This window comes from Sapajus apella, unplaced genomic scaffold (assembly GCF_009761245.1).
Source record: "Sapajus apella isolate SASKATOON/1434 unplaced genomic scaffold, GSC_monkey_1.0 scaffold59, whole genome shotgun sequence".
In the NCBI taxonomy this organism is placed as follows: Eukaryota; Metazoa; Chordata; class Mammalia; order Primates; family Cebidae; genus Sapajus; species Sapajus apella.
Genome location: NW_022436999.1, coordinates 1,499,414 through 1,520,188, shown reverse-complemented (window position 1 = coordinate 1,520,188; position 20,775 = coordinate 1,499,414). Strand labels below are relative to the sequence as shown.

General features: G+C 40.6%; 1 protein-coding gene across 16 annotated transcripts in view; it reads left to right on the top strand.

Annotated features, from left to right (window-relative positions):
* SIPA1L1 (signal induced proliferation associated 1 like 1) overlaps positions 1-20,775 on the top strand; it is a 398,250-nt gene that overhangs the window by 341,118 nt on the left and 36,357 nt on the right. For 14 of the 16 annotated variants that reach the window (XM_032245719.1, XM_032245716.1, XM_032245723.1 and 11 more), the window contains 5 exons: positions 991-1,260; positions 14,108-14,254; positions 17,481-17,605; positions 19,785-19,847; positions 20,285-20,403. In XM_032245719.1, coding sequence (XP_032101610.1) covers positions 991-1,260; positions 14,108-14,254; positions 17,481-17,605; positions 19,785-19,847; positions 20,285-20,403 — 724 coding nt within the window. The remainder of the gene's footprint in view (positions 1-990; positions 1,261-14,107; positions 14,255-17,480; positions 17,606-19,784; positions 19,848-20,284; positions 20,404-20,775) is intronic. The other 2 variants (XM_032245726.1, XM_032245727.1) reach the window with 1 other exon arrangement.

Here is a 20,775-nt window from a genome sequence, read left to right as displayed (position 1 = left end):
TTTTTTCTTGTAAATCTGTTTTAGTTCTTTGTAAATTCTGGATATCAGCCCTTTGTCAGATGGGTAAACTGCAAAAATTTTTTCCCATTCGGTTGGTTGCCGATTCACTCTAATGACTGTTTCTTTTGCCATGCAGAAGCTGTGGAGTTTGATTAGATCCCATTTGTCTATTTTGACTTTTGTTGTCAATGCAAGGACTTCATGACCGAAACGTATTTCTTACTTAGGTTGTATGTGGTGGTGCTGTGTTCCGGTGTGAAACGTATTTCTTACTTAGGTTGTATGTGGTGGTGCCGTGTCCTGGTGTGAAATGTATTTCTTACTTAGGTTGTCATCTGAAAATTTTGAAAGCCATTGCCATTAAAACATAAAAGGGATCGAGTGGAGCCTTGAGCATAGGGCCAGATTAAAGGTCACCCTTGGCTTTGGGGGGATTTGGGGGACTGATAAGACCCCAAGAAGAAAGTACTCCTTGGAGATGTGAGTTGTACCAGCAGCTTCACACATCTGCCACTGTGCACCGTGACACCCTTGCACACCCTTTTGGAGCCCGGTCACAACGTGCAGTGGCAGGTGTGTGAAGCTGCATGTATACCCTTTTGGAGCGTGGTTGCAGTGTGCAGTGGCGGGAGTGTGAAGCTGCTTGCATGCTCTCAGGTATGCCCCTGTCATGCTGTCCTGGTGGCTTTTCTTCCTCAGGTCTCAGTAGTCTGGCCACCCCCTGGGTGACCATGGGTCCCACTGTTTTTTAAAGATTCCACATCTAACACTCAACAGTTGGGATTGAGTAAAGGAAAATACTACTGTAATACTTCCTGGGGTTCTGGTTTTTGAAAAGAAAGTAAGTATAGGGCCCAAAGATTGAAAGGTGGTTTGAAACATAGGGTGAAATTTCGGATCCATTTTAAGTGTTACTGAGAATCAGTGTGGTTCCACCAACAAGAAAATGCCATATGCATTGTGTTTCTCCCTGTGCCTTGCCCCTAATAGGAGCTGCTCCGAAACCTACCGCATGCCAGTTATGGAGTACAAAATGAACGAAGGTGTTTCATACGAGTTCAAGTTTCCCTTCCGAAATAATAACAAATGGCAGAGGAACGCCAACAAGGGGCCTCATTCACCTCAAGTCCCATCCCAGGTGCAGAGTCCCATGACCTCACGGCTGAATGCTGGAAAAGGAGATGGGAAGATACCTCCTCCAGAAAGAGCCGCCAACATCCCTCGAAGCATCTCCAGTGACGGGCGCCCACTAGAGAGGCGGTAAGTGTGCCTTCAAAGGTTTGCTCTACATCTCTGTCCCAAATGTAAGTAACACAGACCCATAAGCTATAGTTTTAGGCCTTCTCATATTTTACTAGAAATGAAGAATTAAACTGAGGTGCATACCATAGTGGCTTTCAAAGCATATACTGTTCCAAAGCCATAGGGATAAACAGAGATCGATTCTAGCAAAGCCTTCAGCTCTGCACACTGGCGTTTTGCTTTGCTCTTTAATTTCCATATGAGGATCAATAGATGTCATTACTACATGCTTAGTGGCCCTGTGGATTAGAATTTGGCAACTCTTTGAGGTGACAGTGACCATATAAGAACAACAGAGTGCAGGTTTTTGGTTGAATATCTGTGTTAGTGTCACTTTATTAATAAAGGATTATGGGAAGGAAACCTAGTATAATACAAACATTTTTCACTACTCTGAAAATAGGAAAGAATAGTGAGGAGAAGATGATACACATGAAGGTAAGTTAAAACACTTAGTCCTGAGTAAAATACGCCAAAGGGAAAGGGACCAAGGGATCCTGGAAAGTAAGAACCCAAAGGTTGTGGTTTAATTGAAAGCCATAGAGGGTTCCCTTGTAAGAGGTAATGGGTTAACTCTGCCTTTACAAGGATGCCCCAGCACTTTTGTCTGGAGTTAACAGTAAACTGCAGCATTTTGAACTAGAGTCCAGGCCTAAAATTAAACTAGATTAAGTACTTTTAAAATGGGAATAGAAGTTGTCTATATAGATTATAGGTAATTGCACTGTAAATTTGGTTACCTTGAATCATGTACACTAAAGGAGGAGATAGTTTAATTGAATAATCTGTTCATCATCTGCTAGAAATCAACTTTTTTTTTTTTTTTTTGAGGCTAAGTCTCACTCTGTCGCCCAGACTAGAGTGCAGTGGTGCGGTCTCAGCTCACTGCAACTTCCGCCTCCCAGGTTCAGGTGATTCTCCTGCCTCAGTCACCCAAGTAGCTGGAATTACAGGCATGAGCCACCACACCTGGCCTAGAAGTCAACTTCTTTCTGTCCATCCACTGTCCTTTCCACATCTCTTCTGCTTGCCTTGATCACATCTCCGAATGTTCTTGTGAAAACCCTTAGAGCTAGGGAAAAGTCTCTATTCCGGGAACTGTGTTGGGGAGAAGGGAGGGTCGAAGTGGAAGCTGTAACTTGAGCCTGACTCATCTGAGCGGCAAGAACCAGGTCTGGCAGGAGCAGGATGCCATGGAAAACGGTTCCCACATACATGTTAATCATCACCACTCCAGTTTGAGAGCAGAGAGCAGGAAGCTTTAGAAATCATACTATGAAGTCTTTATCTTAGTCTGACTTTTGAGCTGTTGCATAAAACTTTGCCACTTAACTATTTTAGCTTACTAGGATACTGTATAGAAATTTAATAAAAACAGACAAATAAAATTTAATTACAATAGACAAACCAAAAAATAGTCATCTTTCTACAGTTTCTCATTTCATCCTGGAACTCTATTTCCAGAGCCTTGCTATTTATCTCAATAAAAGTTTCCTCTCCCAGAGTGGCCCTATTACCATCTGGATTCCTCTCTCTTTACTTATTTTTGAGGAGGAAAACATCCAAGAGACCTCTGAGTAAATTCTTTGTTCGACATATTCCAGACTTGGCTGCCTCTGAGGGGTGTGCTAACTGGAATTTATGTTTTGGCCCACAATTTGAAAGATGAACCCAGGAAATCATTGTGTAGAGAAGGACCTTTTTCCCCCCCTCTGTGCTGTTTTCTTTCTCTCCAGAACAATCAGCAGGCTTTCACAAGTGAAATTGGTTTTGTGTCATTTCCTTTATACAATATTACATTTGAGAATGTGTTTTGATTCCATGTTGAATTTAATTTCTGTACCAGAAACTGAAGCTCCTTGCCGGTCATACTGACCTTCAAAAAGGAAAAAATTTTTTGTAGCTGAGTATCATATTTTGATGGGAGCAGTTTTTAGCGCTAGAGAATGCAGAGCTCCATTTTTTCCAGATGTAGATCCTTGAGTTCTAGAGGTAATTTCTGTGTATACTCGTGTCTGCCTTTCATCTTTACTTTACCCATAGGAAAATACATCTCATCAAGTGCTCCTTCTAGAAAACTGTTAAAGTAGTTTGTAAGGCTCCAAGCTGCAGAGTTGAAAGGGCTGTAGGTGGGGCTGACAAGGTTTTCAGGAAAATTTAACCTCTACTCACTGCCCCCTTAGTCTCTGATATATGTTAAGTACACTAGTCTAGGATTTCAGATATTAGGATGCAGGGCTTAGATGACTTGTGAGATCTCAGTCCTGAATTTCCAGGATATTAAGATGATTTGGCTCATCTTCATTTTGAAATATATGGTAATTGGTTGGATATTCTTCTTCTTTGAAAATTTGAAGTTTAGTTTCTTACCACATCATTCCTAATTTTTAATAAAAATATCTTTTTAAGTTTTTAATTTTGAGGCATAAAGAGAAGGTACAGTAAGTTAAATATCCTAATCCAAAAATCTGAAATCCATAGTACTACAGAATCCAAAACTTTTTGAGCACTGACATGATACTGAAAGGAAGTGCCCATTGGAGGATTTCAGATTTTCGGATTAGGGATGCTCAACTTCAGGTGTAATGCAAATATTTCAAAATCCAAAAATATCCCAAATCCAGAACGTTTCTGGTCCAGATAATTTGGGATAAGAGTTACTCAACCCATGTTTCAGAACTTTGTTTTGCTACTGTGACTCCAGGAGTATTTGAGGATAGAGCAGATTCATGATTTTTATCGGGAATAGCTTCCAGAGTCCTTCTTGAGTCCCCGGATACATAAAGTTCACTTCAGAATATAATTTTCTCCATGAAATTTAGTAAAATGTAACTGAAAAATTTAAGTGTACCCTTTCTAGTCCTACTGAGAACAAAATATCTTATTGAGATCTAGAAGTGAGGAGTACCAGGGTACCCCTCATCCATCTGACTCTCCCTGTGTCAGTGCCATCCTGAGTGGCATTTACATTTGTACCTAGGAAACTCACCAAGTATGATTTGGGCCTTTCAGAGGAATCATAAATCATGAAAACAAATCTCAGGGTCTCCCGCACCTGGAATCTTACCCTACCGGTAATGGCATGGCCTAATACTTATGGTTGTTCCTTGCATTCATTTTTTTCTCCCCCAGTTAGGGGAATTGTGTTTGACCATAGAGAAACCAGCTATACTTACGCTTAGGTTAGCAGCCATCTCAAGTCTATTCTGCCGGCCAGTGCTCCCTAAATCTGCCCACTTAAGTCACCATGGCTGGATCCAACACAGTCTGTTTTGGGTGAAAACACTAATTTCCTGCTTGTAGAAGCATAGTTTTTCTTTAATTTGTGTGTAATATCCCAGACCTAAAGGGCGTTAGGAACAACAACAACAAAAAAAACTGTGGAATATTTTTCCTTTAATATCAAGGTCAGGATTTTTATGACATACTGAAGTATGTTGGTGTTTTGAGTTTTAATAAAAATTCTTCAGTTGGATGATGTTCTCTATACATAGTTAAGAGAAACTGACATAGTAAGAACTGGTGATCCATTTGCCATCTAAATAAAGTCTAATTTCTATTTGGTTTGAATATATGAGTTTTATGTTCTTCAGGTGGCTTTCTGATTACAGAATTTTACAGTATTTGTGGAAGTAGTATTTATTAACAGAATTAACATTCATTCAACAGAAATAGGTAATATGATACAATCACTATTTTGGCCTCAAATTTACCTAGAGCTTAAGGGTGGGATTGAAATGAAAATTACTGGCTGTGGCACACTGAATTTGATACATTACTGTCTTTAAACATAATGGGGGATCAGCAATAAAACCCTGACCTGTGTTAATATGCTTATAAAAGTTGAGCTATTTGAGGGGCTTTAGATAAACAACAGACATCTCAGCATTTAAAATGAGTTTCTTTTCTCCTTTTTTAGGCTGATATTACCAGCCTTTATGTAAATATTTGATGTTAGAACTCACTGAACACTTACTTGGTACTTCCGAGTTTTACCTGGATGTCATTGTCACTCCACTTGAGTCCTCTGCACGTAACTCTAAGAAGCTGGACAGGGGCCTTTTTTGTTTTTGCAGTTATGACAGCCACATCTGCAGCCTCCCTTCCTCCTTGCTTACAGACTCCAGCACCATATAGGGTATGAGTATCATGGAAACAAACTGAAAAAACCTCTCAGAGAGCGTAATAGCCATATGACCATTCAGTCTTGATTTTTAAGGAAATACTTTCTATGTTTGTTATTTCATATAGATTCTAAGCTAATCTTCCACTGTGTCATTTTCTGCTTTCAAACAAAACAAGCACCATTTAACGTTTAATCTTCTTTTATTTCGAATGTTAGCTGTGGTTAGAAACTTCAGGACTTGTGTTTTCCAAATATTGCCCCTTTTGATCACAGCTTCGTGCCTAGTCATGAGGATCCTGAAATCATGAGAATTTTGAACTTCCCTGGGATTGCTCCAGCTGGGTCCCCATTGCCCATTGACTTCAGTATTTCCTTTCATTTCTTTTTTCTTTTCTTTTCTTTTCTTTTTTTTTTTTTTAAGACAGGGTCTCACCCTGTCACTCAGACTGGAATGCAGTGGCATTGATCTTAGCTCACCGTCAATTCAAACTCCTGGGCTCAAGCCGCCCTCCCACCTCAACCTCCTGAGTAACTATCACTGCAGGTGCATGCCACCACACCCAGCTAATGTTTTAAAAATATTTTTTATAGAGACAGTGTCTCACTGTGTTGCCCAGACTAGTTGTAAACTCCTAGCCTTAAGTGATCCTCCCTCCTCAACCTCCCAAAGTGCTGGGATTGCAGATGAGACCCACTGCACCCAGCTGACTTCCACATTTCTAAAGCTTCTGGATGGTGTTAGGTCCTTAGCTTATTTGATACCATTCACTACTCCCTCCTCCTTCAAATTCCATTTCCTTGTCTTCCAAAATTTTTCCTGATTTTTTTGTATCATCAGCTCTTTGCGCCTATCTTATCACCTTGAAATTTGTGTTCCCCATTTCTTCCTCATTTTTGTTTGAATCCCACACTGTGCAGTTCCTCTAGGTGGTCCAACCACTTTAGCAACCTCAACCGTCATCTGTATGTGGGCAGTTCCTTAGTTGATCTGTTTTGCCTTGGTCTCTTTTTACTTTTTATATTCATATACCTGACTACCTACTGAACATCTGCACTTGAAAGTCACGAAAGTGTCTCACATTCACAAGTTCAAGTTGACTTTACCTTTTTCACTCCTACCCCTTTTTCTGCCTTTTCTGTCTCATGTGTTACCCACCTTGGTGGACAGCTTTGCCATCTACTTGAGTATCCAGAGCAGAAGTAGGATTTGTTGTCAGCTCCCCCTCCACACGCCATTATCCCATCTCCACACACATTCCTGCCATTGCCTTAGAAGTTCTCATTTTGCACTAAGATTCTTTTGCTTACCTAAACTGTTGCCAACAGCCTCCAGATAGAATTACCAGCCTTCCCCTGGAAAGGAGACCTAATAAAAATGGAAATGCTCCTCAGGCTGTGCCTTTCATTATAGCCCTTCCGTGGCTCCACACAGCCTTCAGGATCAAGTCCAACTCCCCAGGAAGTTTGCCTGTGTTGGCCGGCTGCTATGGCTTATGCCTGTAATCTCAGCACTTTGGGAGGCCAGGGCTGGTGCATGACTTGAGCCCAGGAGTTCAAGACCACCCTGGGCAACATAGTGAGACCCCGTATCTACAAAAAATTTTTAAAAATTAGCTGGGTATGGTGGCATGTCCCTGTAGTCCCAGCTACTTGGGAGGCTGAGGTGGGAGGATCACCTGAGTTTGGGCAGTTGAGACTGCAGTGAGCCATGATCATGCCACTGTACCCCAGCCTAGGTAACAGTGAGACCCTGCTCCTCCCAAAAAGGTCCATGTGGCCTTGCCTTTCCCTTTTCCCCTGTCATCGTCAGCACCTCCCCGCCAATCCCTAGGCATGTGAATGGCTCTCTCTCCTCTGCAAGCACCATGTTCCCCTTGATGCTTATCCTCCCATTTCTACCTTAATTGCCCTACTAGGAATGTTCTTACCACCGCCTGGTATCTTCACTCACAAAATTTATTAAACTTCGCTCTAATGTTATTTGTCCATTTTTTTAAACTTAGCCTGTTTTACTCATCTTTGTATTCCAAATACCCGCCACAGACTCTGGCATTTAATAGGCTCCCAATGCGCTTTTTAAAAAACTTTCTTTGGTAATCACACCAGGAAACCCCATAGAGTAGTTTACCATCTTATGTCTACATTTCACATGGTTGTCCAACTTTCCACCCAAAGAGTTTCCTCAACTTTCCGTTTGTGGCAATGACTCTTTAATATTAAAAGGGCTTATTTAAATAACCGGGGACAGAATTTAATCTATCTTGGAGAAAATAAACCAATTTCCTCTTATAAAAATTAAATGATAGGTAAAGGCGAAGCACTTGATAGTCTGATAAAACTGTAGCATTAAAGGCAGATTTAAGTAGAATTCTTTGGTTTTTGTTGACTAAGTTTAGAATACTTCATTTTAAAAGTATGTTGCTGGTAGAGGTTTTCTAAAATTAACTCAAAGTGAAATGCAAGATCTTTTTGATTGACTCCTTCGAAAGGTTTTAGTTGAAACTGAATTCTGGTGTTGTATTTGTCAGCCAAGACAAGAGAGAAGAGCAGAGGGCCATATTTAACTTAAAGTCAGTGGACTCTGAAGGCTCCTGTTTTCCACTCCTCACAGGAAACAGTGCACTCTGGCATCCATGTTGGGATTAGAGCTGATGTGATTTGCAAGTTCACGTTTTTAGATGATACTGCAACAGTGGTTCCTATTCAGGCATTCAGGAAATAAGCACAATGGCTTGAGCTTGGCACACCTCCCAGTTCCCCTTCATTTACAAACTCCAGAGTGTCCCAGGAACAGGAGGAGGATGCTCCAGCACGGTGCCCAGCTCAGGCTCTTCAGTTACTTATTAATCATTACTTGGGTCTCAAAATAGCTGTTATGCACTCAGCCTAGGGAAATGTTTTTATACTGGCTTCCACTCTGCAGGACCACCTGTGTGTTAGTGTGACTTGCCTGGAAACTCCTAGAGGCACCAGGAGTGTAGGCTGTGCTGTCCAGGGGCCATGATTTGCATCCTGGCTACACTACTGGGAGTGTGTGGCAGTGGGCAGGGTCCTGTCCTTCTGTACTTTAGCATCCCCGTGACTCAAGAGGCCCCACCTCTTAGAGTCTGTGAAGATTAATTAGCATAATACAGATTCAGCATCCCTTATCAAAATGCTTGGGACCAGAAATGTTTCAAATTTCATTTTTTTCTTTTAATTTTGGGCATATTTGCATTAAACTTTGCTGGTGGAACATCCCAAATTCGAAATCCAAAGTGCTATTCACAAAGTACACATCAGGAAGAGAGAAAGAGACCAGGCACAAGTTGCTTGTAGTCGAGCACAATTTGTTCAAACTCTAGTCTGGATATAGCACCCAATTACATCACCTTGAATCCTTGTAGAGATTTGTCTCTCTCTTTTTTTTTTTTTACATAATCCTGGAAGAATCTTAGTTGATATACATGGCTGAAGACAGAGGACTTTAACTTGGTCCTGTTCCCTGGTTGGATTGCATTTTAATTGCTAAGTTGTGGTAAAAATGCTGTGCTTAATTATGGACTCAAGCGTTCAATTTGTCCGTCACTGCTGCTATTTGAAATGCTCTCAGTTGTTTATACCACTACCTCACTGCTTGCACTTGGGTTACTGAGAGCCTTATGTCCTTGTACATGTCTCACCTTGGAATAAAAAGTAGGAAATGGAATAGACATGTAATAATCCTACCTAATCAGTTAGGAAAATATTCTAACATCAACTTCTCACTTAGAATTCCTTACCCATAAGTTGATAAGTTGTGATCAGTCATAATCTGGAGTGATCAGTTTAATAAGTATCTATTAATATTGGCACTATATATGTTATCCTGTGAGTTGATTCATGCAATAGGTTTAGTGGAGGACGGGTGGTTGTATTAGAAATCCGTGTGTGTGTGTGTGTGTGTGTGTTTGTGTGTGTGTGTCGGCCCTCTTTTCCCTTTTAGCCTGGTGTGAGACTACTTCTGGAAGAATGAAGGACTTATCTTGTGCCATCTCTTCCTAATGTCCAGCCCCTTCAACTCTTTGTTTTCACTGCAGTGAAATGCATTGCATATAAATGAAAAGCTGGTGTTAAGTGTAGCATTAACTATAGTCAAAAGACTGTGGAAATAATGTCTGTTGATAGTGATGATCATGACTTTTTCAATTGCTACATACAATAAAAAAGCCCTGGTGTTTTATTTCAGCAGAAGGAAGCCACAGAGAATGTTTAGTATCAGTTATTTTTAAAATGTTTAGTTATTTCTTGACTAAATTTATAAACATGTAGGGAAGAAAATATTCTGAAATTATGCTAAAAGATTTACAGAATTCCTCTCTGTGACCAGAGAGCATTCTTTAGAAAGAATATTGCCTATATTCAGCAGAATGGAAAGATCTCAACAGCAGTTGAAAGAGGTATTAATTTTCATCCTCTAAACCTATTGGGGCATTAACACCAGACGTTTGGGGCTCTTTAAGACTAAGCAGAAAGATCTGGATTTGTCTCATAAGAGAAGAAAAGACTCTTGTGATCTTGCTGTAACTTCACTTGACTTAGCAATCCTTAAAACAGAGTACACTTGTGAGGTGGGGTGGGGTGGGGTGGACAGAGATTCAGGAGGTCAGTGTGCTGCTTTTCCTATGTGAGCCAGTGTAAGAGGTACTGCTCCCAGTTCTTGAAGCACTTCCTCAAAGTGGCAGGATAGCAATAAGCCCAACTTCTAATAATCAGCCGCGGGCTATCTCTGCAGAAGGGGACTGCCAGTACCCAGACAGGCAGTGCCTCTCACTCTCCCACTAGGTCTGTTTTCAAATAATATTTGTGTGATAGTATCGAATTCAGAGTATTTGGAAAAAATTGTAAGTCATCAGAATAAGGGCTAATTCTGAATTTTTCTTTGCCTAGCATACATACATCTAGAGTCGTAAAAACATTTGGGTGGCATTCCATCATTTGCTTTATGTGTCTTCTATGTGTGTGAACAGTCAGAAAACAAAGCCACTATTGAGTTATATAAATGCAAAAGAGGGATGGGAATGAATGCCAACCTTCTGGAAATGCTGTTTTTTCACTTTGGGATAACTCCAATAACCAAATAGAATTTTCTGATGCATTTGCCAAATAAGAAAGCTGAGGTTGAGAACTAGCCTGAGATCTCTTAGCTTAATATATACGTTTTGGAGAGCAGGGTAAGAAAAACAAACTCTAAATACAAATGTAAAGGTTACGTCTTGACTTTTCCTATGGAATTATGTTATAACTTCCTCATAGAAGCATAAACATTTTAACATTCACTGTAAATATACTTCATTGGCATTGCTTGTTTACCCCAAGACAAAAAAAAAAATCATCAGACTCCTACATGTTGCATTAACCTTTACTGGGTTAATGTTCTACTGCTGTTTCCTTTTTTCTATTTTTCTGTAACACCTCCTCTCCTTTGCAGTGAGAAAGTCAAAGCAGCTATGAAATGAAGCTATATTTGAAGTTTCTCTCTATTAGGTGTGTGTGTAAGAGCCAAACTCTTCAGGCTGAAAGGAATGTGGTATTTTGTTACATTTGGATTCATGTCATTCCTTAATCCTTACTTGGTTTTCTTTTTCATAACCAACTCCTCTCATTCCCACCCCTTTCAGACCATCTTACAGTTAATTACTTTAGAATAATAGTGAGAAATTTGTGCAGTGTCTCAGTGGAAAAGAATGAAGAGAAACCCATGTTATGGTACCCAGATGAATGTCTTTGGATCTTCTCCTATCAAAACACATTACCTGAAGTAGAGATGAACTGGTATCCCACTAGTCTGTGGCCTTACCATACCTGCCCCACGCATACTCTACTTCGAGATCTGGCAACCTAATGAGAGTGCCAGTGGGTGGTTGGCCCATATTTCTCACACTCTGTACAGCAACAATGAGGTCAACAATGGTAGTAGGAGGATTTTACAAACCCTGCCTCTTTTTCTTCTCACCACATTTCCCAAACACTGACATCTCAAGTCTCCCTATTTGCCCCATTTTACCCTAGTTAGAACAGACATTGTCCTAAGTTCTTTCACCATTATAGGTAAAATTGATGATATTCACATGGGTGTTTGGGCTTAGACATAATTTTATCACCGGTAACTCTATTCCTTTTTCTTGCATTTTAGAAGGCATATTAACTTTCAGTCTGTCATAATTGCTTGTATTAAATTATTGACAAATGTTGGTACTTCATTATTAGTGACCAACTATTGTTCAAGGGATCTAGCCCCACTATAGTTCAGAACCCCTGACTTGGGGCATCTGACATAACTATGGTACATGTCCTGAATCCCCCTTCTCTTCTTCATTTTTTACACCGCTGATAAGGATTCTCCTTCATTCAGAAAATGTGTTAAGCACTCAGAGATGTGAAGTTAAATAAGGCTCAGTCCTGGCCCCTTAAGGACAAAATCTTAATTCACATTAAGGGAGACAAATACACACAAAATAACTGTTGAATACGACATGGTGTAATAGTTCACGGAACAGACTGTCATGGGATTTGAGATTCTAATTTATGAATTCAGAGCTATGATGTTGGGATCAGGCCTTGAAGAGAAAGGATTTTATGTGAGTAGCTAGCAAAGGAAGAAGGCATTCCAGCAAAGAGAACAAGATGAATAATAGTGTGAATGGGTCGAGTCAGCACTGGAACACCTCAACTGTCTCAGAATGTAGGGTGCATGGAGCCATTAAAGGGAATGGAAATGAAGATGGGGTTTTGTCACATAGTTCAAGGCCTTATAGAGGGTACCAGGGAGTTGGTCCTCTATCCTGTAGGCAAAGGGAAGCTTTGGATAGGCTTTTAGCAGTTGGATGACTTGGACTAAGAGGGTGGGTTGGGGCTTTGGGAGGAATGGGGTGGAGAGATCCTGGAAGTCGAGAGACCCGTTGGGACACTTGTACTGACCTAGGCTGAACGTGAGAGAACTCAGAAGCCCCTCAACAGGTTGGAAACTAGGTATCTTCTTTGTCTTTCTGTTTTCAGGACCAGCACCAGAGTGCCGACACACAGTTTGTGCTCAGTAAATAGTTGTTGAACTTAATTAACACAATTGACTGGAAGGTAAAGAAAGAGGAAGAAAAAAATGGCTTCATGATGTTTAGCTTGACTAGTCACATGACTTGCAGTTTCAAGTTGTCCTGTGAATAAAGCCATTTTGTGGTACCAAAAAAAAAAAAAACATGTTTAGCTTGAGATAACAAATATAGAAAGGACAGTTTGGGCCATTAGGGAATGGGATAAAACGTGTTACTCTTGACAAGGTCTGATTTGGATTGCTGGTGAAAGGTATCCATGAAGATGTTTAGGAGACAGCCGGAAATAAATCTGGGCTCTCAAATCAGATCTGCCCCTTGGGCATGGATGAATTTGGGAGTTGTACTTTTTAGTATCTATCCTTATTCTTTTTCTGTTTGAAAAGCTTCTCAGCTTTCTATACCTGAACTACTATCTGGCCCTCTCAGAAGATCAGTTGGTTCACTGTGGGACAGGGCCTCTGCCAGTGAGGCAGCTTCCATCTCAAGGCTTCAGAACTTTGATTTGCCTTAGGATAGCTTTACGTGTAAAGTTGTTTGAGCCTGCAGACCCATTGTAAACCGTCTGAGTTTAAAAAAAAACAAAAAAACCCAGGCCTTCTCTAGGGGACAGTAGTAATTTAGCATGAAGTGCACTGGACTTAGAGTCTAGATACCTGGCTTATTGTGAACTTGAATGATGACTTAGATTTCATTTCCTAAGTTATAAAATGGAGATGACCTCCCCTGCCATAAGAGTCGAGTCATTTGTGCCAGCATTTGCTTCTGAAATAAAATACCATTGTTACTTAGGGTTAGCTTACACCTAGTCACAACTGTCAGCATAGCATCACTTACTGATGTCCCTGTAGTTGCCATGTTGCCTACCAGAGTAGAGGAGGAGAGGGGAAAAATATGTCTGTCCTGACCACAAAGCCATGGTTTCTGCCTTGACAGCCAGTTGGCAGTGTGAAGGATCCATAACTTCACAAACAGATACATGAGGTGGCCATGTGGAGTACACTTCTATGGTGATATTATATACATTGAGTAATTCTAGTTAAATTCAACAACTGCAGTTTACACATTTTTTCATGGAGGTTTTTATATAGTGATACTACTACCAACAAAAATTATAAATTTTACTAAATAGCAAAATCTGAATATTCATTCCAGACTCTGAATAATAAAATTGGAAAACAAGCACACAAAAAATGTACCACTGTTACTGTGGTCATCCACTCTGGGAAGACTAGTGTGAGAAATTGGAATTAAATGCTATGTTAATGTCACTTGGGTTCAATTATCTTCTGCTCTGCCATACTAAGAAACTGCATGAGCAATTTAGCCAGTTGAATTCTGTTAGCTTTTGGAAGCATGCATGTTTTCTAGATCTTTTTTCCGTGTTATATTTTGACACCCACCCCCACCCTCTTCAAGGCAGTTTTCCAGCTGTTCCCCTAGGGAGTCATTTTATGGGAAGGTTTCTTTTGTAGGCTTCCAGCTGGCTTCATTTTCACTATCTCCATGAAGTTGCTGTTTTTGTCACATTTATATGATATTATCCATCATGCATTGCCTTGGGATTTTCCCTTTGAATTGTTGACTTCATGTTTCTGCGTTGCACATGCAGGCTGTCTCCTGGTTCGGACATCTATGTGACGGTCTCATCCATGGCTTTAGCAAGATCCCAGTGTCGGAACTCTCCTAGCAACCTGTCTTCATCCAGTGATACGGGCTCTGTGGGGGGCACCTACAGGCAGAAGTCCATGCCTGAAGGGTAGGTATGCCTTCGTCCCATTGTACATGGTCCCTGTTGACGTCAGTTCTTTCATCTGGACTCAGACATGTAAAATGACTTCCATTCAGCCAGCCTTAATCAATTTGCAGACAAACAAACGAGAAAATTTAGTTAATATTCCAGATAGAAAAATGCCTTCATGGCTGGTTTAAACTACTTCTTAGGAAGTTTATCTTCCTGTAGCCTCTACAAAGAACTCAATGGCAAAGAAATCAAATTGCATTCGTTTGTCCATTATATATATTGTTTAGTTTCACAGTTCAGATTTTGTCACTTTTATATCCTCCAAAGTGGAAAAGGCACCTGTACAAGTTTAGGATGGGAATGAGAGGTAGTTAAAAAGCAAAACTATTTAAAAGACATAGGACGTGTTCCGCCCTCCTTGGAGATTTATTTTCAGATCACACACTTTAAGGAATTCCAACGAGGCAGAGCAGGTCCAAAGAGGGGGCCCAGGTAAATGAGGAGCTTGGAGACCATGTGGGAGAAAGAACTGCGGATGTGCCAGCCAAGGATGAGAATTGTTGAGGTGAGGAGGCCACAAGCTTTCTTCCAGCACTCTTAGATGAGGGATCAAGCTTGTCTGTGAGAACAACTGAGGCCAGTAAATGAAAGTTATAGAGAAGAAGGTTCCAGCCCATTTTGAGGAAGATATTTCAGAGCTGTCAGCCTGCCCTGGAAAGAAGTGGATGGCCTCATAAGGTAGAGTCCTTGTTCACTGAATGTATTGCATGTATCAGCCAAATGATTACTTAAAACTCCTTCAAATCTGGCCGGGCACGGTGGCTCAAGCCTGTAATCCCAGCACTGTGGGAGGCCGAGGCGGGTGGATCACGAGGTCAAGAGATCGAGACCATCCTGGTCAACATGGTGAGAGCCCGTCTCTACTAAAAATACGAAAAATTAGCTGGGCATGGTGGTGCGTGCCTGTAATCCCAGCGACTCAGGAGGCTGGGGCAGGAGAATTGCCTGAACCCGGGAGGCAGAGGTTGCGGTGAGCCGAGATCGCACCATTGCACTCCAGCCTGGGTAACAAGAGCGAAACTCCGTCTCAAAAAAAAACAAAAAAACAAAACTCCTTCAAATCTAACTGTGACTCTTAAACTACTATGTGCTTCTCCAAACAAGGGAACAATTAAACTCTTCAAAAACAACACCAAGTAAAATTTAGAACAACTTTTGTCTGAGCTCCTCAGGACTGGGTATCCCTAATACTCTGGCATACAGTAAAATGAGGGTGGGGGGCACATATGAGAAATGAAATTGTAAGTTAATCAGATGAAAATGTTTTTCAAAGGAGCGTTTAAAGATAGTCTTACCTTATTGTTTACCTAAAACAAGAGGGCCAGAAAAATGTTCAGCTTTAATTAAGTTCAAATGTTTAAAAGGTTATCTTTAGTTTACACTGCTACCAAAAAATAAAAGCAAGCTGGGCACTGTGGTCCCAGATACTTGACAGCTAAGGCAGGAGAAGATTACTTGAGTCCGGGAGTGTCTCTTTCAAAAAAAAAAAGTAAAAGCGTGATTAGAATCCATCTCTAACTTTTATCTCCATGCCTTTTAAAGAGATCTTAATACAGATTTAGAATGGGATCATAAATAGGTATATTTATTCTTATGAGTGAAACAAGGACCCTTAGGGAGAAGATGGCAAAAAGTATAATTGTGAGTCCTTTTTTTAAATGAGCACTTTAATCAATTAGAAGCTTTCATAAATCAAGGTTTTTATTTTTGATAAGTGCTACATCAGTATGTGAGATAGCTTTGCTTAATGAGCCTTATGATGGTGTATCTACATGAACTGCGTTTGTGTAACAGTTAACGGGAGATGGTATAATTAGACTTTTATTAAGATAAATGTTTTTCTAGCCCCTTCTACTTTGCAGATGCTTTATGTATATTTTTCTCCTTGGATTCTTATAATGGAATTGCCATTTTACAGATAAAGAAATTGAGGCAAATATTCAGTGACTTTGTTCAGTCCTATTGGGTGGGGGTTGGAACTTGGCTCCAGGTCTTTTTTACTATTTATCTCCTGCCTTTCCAGTACCCCACTTGCTGGTTCTGCCCACACATGTATCAGCCTATAGCAAGGAAGACACCCTACAAGCATCAATTCATCCAGGCCCGTCTCAAGCGAGATCCAGGCCCACCTTAGCCTCCCGAGTAGCTGAGACTGCAGTGGCCACCACACCCGGCTAATTTTTTGTTTTTTATAGAGACTGGGGGCTCACACTGTTGCCCAGGCCAGTCTCTGTTCTTGTTCTCAAGTGATCCTCCTGCCTCTGCTTCCCAAAATGCTGGAATTACAGGTGTGAGCCACTGCTCCTAGCTCCTGTTTGGTCTTTTATTGTATAGGTTATGCATAAGTTCATTAGTAACCACATATAAATTAGTAAATGCCCAATGTCCGTATGAATGTTTAAGTTCTACACTCTGCCACTTTTTCGTGGGCTCAGTCAGTCTTTACTTTGTTGATATTGCTAGTCAAGGCATATGCTTTAATTAAGGATGTATTATTATTCTATGAAGGGAAAAATAAAACTGGCTCACTAAATAGCTAAATGTTCTTTCCAGAAATAAACATTTGCCTTTATTTTTGGCCAGTTTACCTGCTTCCAGATTGCCCTTCCCAAAGGCAATTTAAAATTTGTACAGTTTGAACATGGTTGCTGCATGATCTAAATGATGGTAATCTTTGTATTTCAGACCACAGAGCTAGTACTCAGAAAATACGTGTTCCAAGAGCTACTGACTTACTGATTTACTAAACTACCAAGTTAAGAGAAACAAACCTCCATAATGTACCATTTGGAAGCTACATATGGAATATTAATATTTAGGTTGTGAAATTTTTCTTTTGGCTGTGAATAGGTCTGAACTTGGCTGTAGGAGGGCTTAGGAAATTTTGGTTTCTTACACTACATATCTTAGGTTAGCTCAGTCCCAATGGCTTCTGCCCTTGTTGTTAGGAGTTTGTTTACATAGCGTACATACCTTTCTGAGCAGAGTGATGTATATTGACCACAACATCCACATTTCCACACCCACATAAACACGAACCAGGGTGTGTATACAAGTACAGACACGTAAGCAAAAACCAGTAGTGCGGGTCATTAAAATTTAGTTCCTTATACCCAGGCCTGCCTTCCCCTCATGGGTAAGGTCCCTGATGTTGTCTTTGCCTTTGCGGAAATCACCACAGGTTTGGAGTGAGCCGCAGATCCCCGGCCTCCATTGACAGGCAGAACACCCAATCAGATATCGGTGGCAGCGGAAAATCAATACCTAGCTGGCAAAGAAGTGAGGATAGCATTGCTGACCAGATGGGTAAGTAATCAATTTCTACAAGAAGCAAGTTGCTTTTACAAGGTGTCTTAGATCACCTTTTGATGACGTTATCAAAGCACTGTTATAACAGTAGTCCTAGTTAATAAATATGAATTAGAATGAAGTCTGTTAGATTATGTATAAGTGAAAGCAATAAATAAGACCTAAGAGAAAATGAATTCTAAGTAACCCCAAATTTAAAAGTGGAAAGGTGATAGGAATTATTTTGAGCACTTAGATTAGAAGAGTAGACTAACCAAACTAAGCACTGTCTTCCCCCTTGTTTATTTGTTTTTGACTAGAATAAGTGCCTTGAGAGATTCCTTGGTATACTTAATGTCAAGTTAAAAAACAAAACTATGAACAAAGTGGGGAAGAGATAAAATTACTGTTTAGTCACATCTGTAGCTTGCTTAGAATCTCTTTCCTCCCTGATGTGCTTTAAAAAAAATTCTTCTCTCTCTATTAAGCTGTCAGCTAAGGAAATGTCTTAGCGGTAAGAAACAGCTGGGTGGAAGAGATTTGCATTAGTGAGCTCGCGCCTGGATTTCTAGTGCATAGCCCTTTCTTTGTATATATGTGTTGTTTCATAGTGACACCATAACACTGGTTGATACAATAACATTTTGCCATGAAACAAGATTTTCAACACAGGAGCCTCAGGGATTTGGTACCAACACAGTTGATGCATCATTAACTTGAATCTAGATTGTTAGGTTGTTGGGTTTTTTCCCTCCTTTATTTAATCTCTAGTTGCATCAATTTAGGACAAAAAGGTGTACATTTCAGGGCTTTATAAGGCAAGACCCATCTGTTAATCTTCTCTGCAGATTTATTGTTTTGTCCTGTTTTAATGACTGTGCCCAAGTGAATGTACTAACCATGGACATAGAAAGGAGTGGAGACGTGTCCCACTAAGACAGGAGTTGAGGAAGAGAAATGGAATTCCTAGGTTCTGAAGATATGCTTTGTTCCAGTAGCTTCAGTGAGATGTGCCTTGTTATTGAAGCCATCTGTCATTCTCCACTCTTATCCCACCCACCCCCACACAGAAAACCTGAGCATATTCTGATCTGCTTTTCTACTCTTGACAGAATGCTTTAAATCCCATATGTTTTGACACTGTTGAGATGGTAACGACACATGTGAAAAGGATCCCTTCTTCAGCATGACTTTAGCGGCTTTTTTTGGCTCCTAGTGCAGGCTTTGAACAAGGCTGCCAGCAAGCCCTTTGTGAAGCGTGCAGTGTCATGCCTCTTACTCTCAGGGAGTCACACAGAGTGAGAAGGGATGCAAAGGGTAATTACAAGGTTCTTCCTAGACCCCTGTTCATTCTTTACACAGACCACTCTCTAGTCTTTTTTTCCCTGCATCTACTTTACTTTAGTGACATCCCACTCTTAATAGGTAAGACTTAAAAATGAATGTAGATGAATTTTTAAAACATAGTTGTTCATCTTTTTTGTAAGGTATACCTTTTTAAAAAATAAGATACCCCTGAAGCCTGCCAGAGAAGTCTTTTCACCACTGTACAAGAGGTCCAAGTGGTGGCCTTTCACCATTGAAAATCCAACCCTTCAAATAAAATATTAAAATAATTTTTGATATCCCAGCATTCCAGGAAAATAACCCAGCCTTTCCTAATTGGCACATCAGAAGGAATCAGAAGGCTTAGCTGGTAGAAGCCATTCCAGGGAGAAGTCAAGAAAAATATTTGTTGCATTTTTTATTACCCAGTACCCGATATTCAGTATATAATGGGCTGACCTTTCTCTACTCAGTTTATAAGAATAGCATTCTCTAATGACTTGCACTGATTGAGAATGTTTATGAGGTTTTTATTGGTTAGGTATCAGTGTATTATCAACAAGTACCCTCCAGGCAGTGGAGACAGGAGTGTAACTTACTGAATTGGCTCACTTATCTTTATGGATGTTTGCTTTTCTGCCTCTGCTTTTGGAAATGGTTGAGAGTCAAGGATTATTTTGCCCTGTCCTCTACATGTTAGGAAGGGTGTTGCAAAGGCCCAGGATTCTTGCTATTAGCTATAGTAGTGTTATGGAGGATAAATTCCTTATCTCTCACTTTTGGAACCCATCTTGAACGCCAGCTTGGAGTCCAAAAGGAAGCAATTGTTTTAAGTAAACTAGTTGCTGTGTGTCTTTTCTGTTGTGCTCAGCTTACAGTTATAGAGGACCTCAGGATTTCAATTCTTTTGTCCTCGAGCAGCATGAATATACAGGTAAAATATTTCCAAAGTGTCATGGTAAGTAACACGTGATTGCATCCATGCCTGTCTAGGTAATGTAGACCAAGCTAGGTTAGCCACACTTGGCAACGAATGAATTTCATAAATTTAATTCATATAATCTGAATTTTCCCCCAAACCAAAAGCTCATTCAGAACTTTGCTGCATTGTTCGTGGCCTTTGGTTTGGTGGTACTTGGCAATGCTAATGTGTATGATGTGACAAGTTGTCACCAGCTGCAAGCTTTATCCATCAGCCACTTAAATTTCTGACCTGCTGTCTATCATATAGACTCTTAACAAGCTTACTGCTGAAATGCAGAGTTCACTGGTCAGTGAACTGAAAGATGCAATGGCAAGCCATCTTCATTTGTCACCATGTGCTTGTTTCTGCTTGGTGCCTGCACCATAATGTCCTATGCTGTATTCCAGAGCCAACATGCCATCTCCCAGCAGTATCAAAGGTACTGCCAGCTTTCCGAGAGAGCCCCAGTGGGAGATTAATGCGGCAGGATCCAGTGGTTCATTTGTCTCCAAACAAACAAGGGCATGTAAGTTAACTGTAAACTTAAAAAATATTAGATTCCTAGCAATGTACCTTCCTTGCACTGAAATGCTCTGCTCTTTCCTCTGCATGGCCAAAGAGGAAATCATTCGGGCAAAGGGTGGTCGTTTGATGCCATGGCCTTGCGGTTTCTGCTGCTACCATGGCCTCTAGATTGCTTGGAGATAAATTATGACTCCTTATTGCTGTGCTTCTGCCACCCCCACAGGTCTGGTCATCTGATTCAGTCACTAACAATCGTGAAATGTTAAGAATGAAACTGGGTTAGAAGTTGATTTTATTTGCTTACACAGTTGCAAGCATGAGATATGGTTGGATTGTCAGTCCTGCTCCAACCGTGAGAGGACTCCAGCAGGAC